Raw genomic sequence first — 6000 nt, 5'->3', positions numbered from 1 at the left:
AATCAAACAATGAAGCAGATTTACTGAAAATGAGAATTTGGCCTGGTGCATTTTAACATCCATAAGGTCTCCCAAAGCTGAAGTAAAAATGAAGGGAGCTTTGGTACCCACGGCAGAAAAATTCCTTTTAGAATAGGGCAACCATCTTTTTATTGTAGTGAAAGAAAGTCTCATGCGTCAAGGTGTAGAGACTTTAAAGTGTCCCTCAGTGAATAAATCAGCAATGTATTTCGAATGCAGCCCAGAAAAATAAAACCTCAGTTTTATTTGTATATGGAAGATTTTTCCTACATAAATGGCAAGTAATTGCAAGAAAGAGAATTAGAAAGAAAGAAAAGACTGTGAAAAAGAACGTGTCAGGTACTGGCCCTTCAGTATTACAGAAAGAACTTTGTGAAGTCATTACCACCTATTCATCCACAAAATAGGATGCATTAGCATTATCTCAGCTCCTTCCCCAGCAAACTAACACAAAGGAAAACGAAACATGCTTAAGCTACAGCACTACAAATACTTCTCTATTGGCTCTCATTTCTATAGGGAGAAATGGACTTCATTTAGCCTTTATGCATTATGGTATGTTATATAGTATTGCCTCTTTGAAGATTCTTTTAACCTGTGGAAAGTAGAAAGAAAACCTATACATATCGACTTTATACATTACTGCATTGACACAGCATTTTTAACCACTAGGAGTAATGCATCTTAAGATTCATCTGCCTTGTATTATTAAACTTTCTTGGTACATTGATATCCAATAGTTGCGGGACTTAGGCTGGCTAAGAACTTCACACTGATTCTCTCTCAAAGCCAAAAGCTGTCCCCCACTACAGATGAATCCTGGTCCATGGTGCTTTCCCTCAGTGGTAGGTTTTATTGTGAGTCCAGCTCTCCTCTTTAATAGGTCCCATGTCTCCTGGAGAGCTCTGGCTCCAACACCCCACATCCCACCCACCCAACCCTGTCTTATATTTCCATACCCATTTGCACATTCTGGATCTGGATTCTCCTATTTTTAGAAGAGTCATACAAATGGCGTCATCACAGCAGAGGAATGGCGCAGTCCTTGGATAGCAGCATAGGGCCCCTGCTGAAAGTAGTGATGATACCGGGGCATGTGGAATGAGGGGAATGTCGGGCCACTCCCTTGCATGGAGCTGGCAATGGCCGATGGGGTTAGAGGCATCCCAAGTCGGCTGTATGGTGGCAGAGAGCCCTGTATAGGGTGAGGAATGGGTGTCGCTATGGATGCTGTGCTGGTGCCAAGAGCAGTCAGGGACTGTGGGTGCTGAAATCCAGGAAAACTGGATGAAGATGATACCCAGGAACTGAGAGACAAATTATCAGATGTTGTAAAGGCTGATCCTGAAAGGAAAAAAAAAATCTCATTAGACTGGAAACTCTACCTCAGTGTGCAAATCAAGAATTAACATTATCTGAACAAATACAGTATACTAACACATATATATGGAATCTTAAAAAAAAAAAAGGTTCTGAAGAACCTAGGGGTAGGACAGGAATAAAGATGGAGACGTAGAGAATGGACTTGAGGACACGGGGAGGGGGAAGGGTAAGCTGGGACGAAGTGAGAGAGTGGCATGGATACATATACACTGGAGATCGGCTCGGTGCTTTGTGACCACCTAGAGGGGTGGGATAGGGAGGGTGGGAGGGAGATGCAAGAGGGAAGAGATATGGGGATATACGTATATGTAAAGCTGATTCACTTTGTTATACAGCAGAAACTAACACAACATTGTAAAGCAATTATACTCCAATAAAGATGTTAAAAAAAAAGAATTACATTATCTGTAAGGGTCAATTTTATTTTAAAAAATATGTAATAGATCTATAATTTAAAAGAGAGGTCAATCATGAGGCATATCTAGCTTTCCACCCAAGAATATATCATTTATACCATATATGGAAAAGAGAATTTACTGACTTAACTCAATAGATGGCCTGCATACTCCCTGAGAGTGGCCAAAACACTAGCACCCTGCCTGAAGGTAATGACCTGATTCCCTTTAAAGGACTTCCAAATAGCTGATATCCGTCCTAACCTCTGTAGCATCCCTATAAGTAAGGCTGGACAGACAACCCTCAACAAAGCTACCTGGTTTCCAAAGCCACTATGAAAACCCACAAGACTGTTTTTCTTTAGCTTCTGTAACTCTTTTCTTTTGGAAATAATGAGAACATTTACTATGTTGATTACATTTAAGACAGATACACAAAATCCAAACACATTTTAATATGCCAGCTCTACTCAGCATAGCTGAGTTATGTGGAAACAATAAGCACTGTCAAAAATAAAGCATAAATACTTAGAAATTACTCTAAAAAGAAATGCACGATACTTATTTGACGTTTTTCACATGACTCTATTGAAATAGAGATGTAAGGAAAGATTTTAATAATTGGAGACACATGCCATATTCTTGGATGAAAAATAAAAATTTTTTAAAAGTCATTTATTCCCAAATTAATTTATTGGTTGAGTGTAAAGCCAATGAAATGCCAATGTTTTTTCCCTCTTCAACTCGATTCTCAAAATTATCAGGACAAATAATGACAGAATTTTAAATTTTTTAAAATTATAACAAGGATAGATTTTCCCTACCAGATATAAAAATATGTTATCATGTTATAAAAACAGAATGCATTGATGAAAATAGCATAGTACTGAGCAAGATGAGAAGCCACATCAATAGAAAAGAACAAACTGTCACAATACAAAATAAAATATATATGTATACTGTATTTATCACATATTTAGTATATAATAATATACTAAGTAATAATGGTAATATACATCATTACAAACTATCAGGAATGACAGCTTAGCATCCATAATTTTTTATTAGATATTTGACAAGTTGCAAGAGTAAGTTTTTCTTATTTCACAGTATTCAGAAGTTTAAACAAAATTTGACACTGAATTTTCCAGTTGTATAATTACTAGTAGCTCATCTGAATTTAGCTGTAAGAGATGTCATATGTTCTGACTGTTTATGCTATTCCATATCATGGACGTAAAAATATGACAGAGGACTCTCCCCATGTGAACATCCCTGTGCCTGGGCACCCCCCTCTGGTTTCTCTTCTCTGGCCTCCCAGATGCAGAGGGCTCCTCTTTGAACATCTGCAGCAGAGGAACTTTTTAGTATTCCCCTATTCTCACCACCTGGGCCACCGCCTCTACACAATGTGTTCACTAGGAGAATCTTCTTTTTTTTTTTGCTGTACGGGGGCCTCTCACTGTTGTGGCCTCTCCCGCCGCGGAGCACAGGCTCCGGACGCGCAGGCCCAGCAGCCATGGCTCGTGGGCCCAGCCGCTCCGCAGCATGTGGGATCCCCCCGGACTGGGGCACAAACTCGTGTCCCCTGCATCGGCAGGCGGACTCTCAACCACTGCGCCACCAGGGAAGCCTGAGAATCTTCTTTTTAAAAGTGTTTTCCATTTCTAGTCATTGATCCTAATAAGATATTCCTGATATAAGTAAAACAGATATATTCCCTGATTTTCAGATTGTAAAACTGAGGTTGAGAAAGACTAAGGGGCCACCCCCAAAGTCCAATAGCTCTTTGGTAGTAGATCACAGACAAATAACCCCTGGGCCCTGACTCAGAGGCTCAATGTCCTTTTACTGGAAAACAAACTACAGGAAGGCTTTAGGCAGCACAGTCACTTAAGATGCAAAGGCAAAATAATGATCAGCCTCAGGCCGTCCCTTCCTGAAGAGGCTTCTGAAATACATTGGGGCAGTCTCTCCCTTGAGGGCTAGAAGTCTCATCACCTCCCTGCCCAGCAGTTGCATAGCCCAGAAGTGGTCTTACCTCGATTTTGTGTTGTCTGAACCTCATCCCCCAGCACATCCTCTTCTCCTCCATAGGTACGGATGGGTGAGCGGGCATAGGAATGCTTTTGAATCAGGCTCTCCACACTTTCCCTAGATTAGAGAGTGACACATCCTGAGTAAACTAAAAAGTTAAGTACTCAGAGAAGGAGAGGAGTCTTAAAGATGATTTACCAGTCAGTAAAACATTTGCTCAGCCAAAAGACCACCACTTCAGTAAAGAATTCGCCTTCCAATGCAGGGGACGCAGTTTCTATTCCTGGTCGGGGAACTAAGATCCCACATTCCGCAGGGCAACTAAGCCCACATGCCACAACTACTGAGCTCACTCACGCGTCTCAACTAGAGAGCCCGCGTGCCACAAACTACAGAGCCCAGCGCCACAACTAGAGAAGAGAAAACCCGCAGGCCACACGTTTCTAGTGTTCTAGAAAACTAGAGAGTAGCCCGAGTGCCACAACGAAGAGCCCGCACATCGCAATTAAGACCCGACACAGCCCAATAAATAAATAAATAAAATATTTAAAAAAAAATACCACCACTTCAGGGAAAGATAACATTCAAAACATGTATGTTTATTTCATTGTAGATGCCTCAGAAACATGACCTCAGGCATATAAATATAAGAAATCTAACTGGACAGGATCAGGACAATTCTCTGAAATTCTACAAAATTAGGGTCAAAGGTGAACAAGGAGCTATAAAACCTGACCATAGGAATATGGAGATTAATGATGTGAAAAAATGTCTGGTGAATTTACTACAAGGAGCTGCAATCCTGTGACTTCATCAGCTAATGAATACAAAACAAATACTCACCTGATACGAACTGCACTGACTGAACATCTGATGAAATACTGGCCCAAAGTTCAGAATATCATTAGTCATAAAAAAGACTCAATGTTCACTAATAAACCTAGTAAGTGCAAAGAGTATATGACAATATGGGTAGTATGGATAATGGCCACTTTGAGATTCTTGTTGCTTTAAGACTGAAAATTATGGAAAACCTATGAAGGACACATAAAGGGCCACTAGGGAACGTAAGCCCCCAAATAAATTGGTATATTGTCTTTTAGATGGTCTTTCTATTGCAATATAGTCTAAAAACTAAAGAGTGTTAACTTTAAAAACAAAAATTATTTTGGTATTTGCCAGTTCAACCTGCTGCCATTAAGCGAGAAAAACACCAGATAAGAGGTTTTTTTAAAAAAATTAATTAATGAATTTTTTTGGCTGCATTGGGTCTTCGTTGCTGTGCACAGGCTTTCTCTAGTTGCGGTGAACAGGGGCTACTCTTTGTTGTGGTACATGGGCTTCTCATTGCGGTGGCTTCTCTTGTTGCGGAGCACGGGCTGTAGGCACACAGGCTTCAGTAGTTGTGGCATGCGGGCTTCAGTAGTTGTGGTACATGGGCTCAGTAGTTGTGGCTCGCTGGCTCTAGAGCACAGGCTCAGTAGTTGTGGTGCACAGGCTTAGCTGCTCCACGGCATGTGGGATCTTCCCAGACCAGGGCTTGAACCTGTGTCCCCTGCATTGGCAGGTGGATGCTTAACCACTGCACCACCTGGGAAGCCCCCAGCTAGAGTTTAGCCAAATGATTTCTTTGCCAAAAATGGAAGTTGGTAACAGGTTAGCTTATACAGTATACATCTCCAAGAATAGCTGTGGCCTAAAGACCAACACCAAATTAACCACCAAAGGACAAAAAAAGGATTATTAAAAAGTGTGTTGAATAAAGGACAAACCGAACACCAAATTTCATCTTGAGGGGATAAGGAAAGCAAATAAAATGTCATAATAACTTTTCAAAATGTAATACTTCTCAACATTTCACAGAGATATACAGACTTTACCTGTGAAAAAAATACTAATAGTGAACTTAGTGTTCTAGAAAGCTTGTATACTCACACAGATTAGAGCATTGTGTTATATTATATAGCATGCAAATGAAGACTTAAAGGTATGCCTAAAAGAAAAATTAATTCTAACAACTATTCAAGTTCTATCTTTACTCCCAAAAGGTTTTAAAATAAGCATACAGTACCACCTCATGTAGCCAAAATCACTGAGATCAGGCAAATTCCAGATCCAGTGGATTAACATGTAGGTGTTTAAAAAAATGAGGCCATTCCATATT

The 6000-nt window shown here is 40.2% G+C and overlaps 1 protein-coding gene across 1 annotated transcript in view; it reads right to left on the bottom strand.

Moving 5' to 3' along the window:
- Positions 1-827: 827 nt before the first annotated feature.
- The window catches only part of TBX20 (T-box transcription factor 20), a 51810-nt gene continuing 46637 nt past the window's right edge, over positions 828-6000 (bottom strand). The window contains exons 7-8 of the mRNA XM_007128291.4: positions 3841-3953; positions 828-1365 (exon numbers count right to left, since the gene is read on the bottom strand). Coding sequence (XP_007128353.1) covers positions 1025-1365; positions 3841-3953 — 454 coding nt within the window. The 3' untranslated portion in view covers positions 828-1024. The remainder of the gene's footprint in view (positions 1366-3840; positions 3954-6000) is intronic.

The sequence above is a fragment of the Physeter macrocephalus genome, chromosome 5, assembly GCF_002837175.3.
Source record: "Physeter macrocephalus isolate SW-GA chromosome 5, ASM283717v5, whole genome shotgun sequence".
NCBI classification, from domain to species: Eukaryota; Metazoa; Chordata; class Mammalia; order Artiodactyla; family Physeteridae; genus Physeter; species Physeter macrocephalus.
This window is presented reverse-complemented; position numbering and strand designations above follow the sequence as displayed.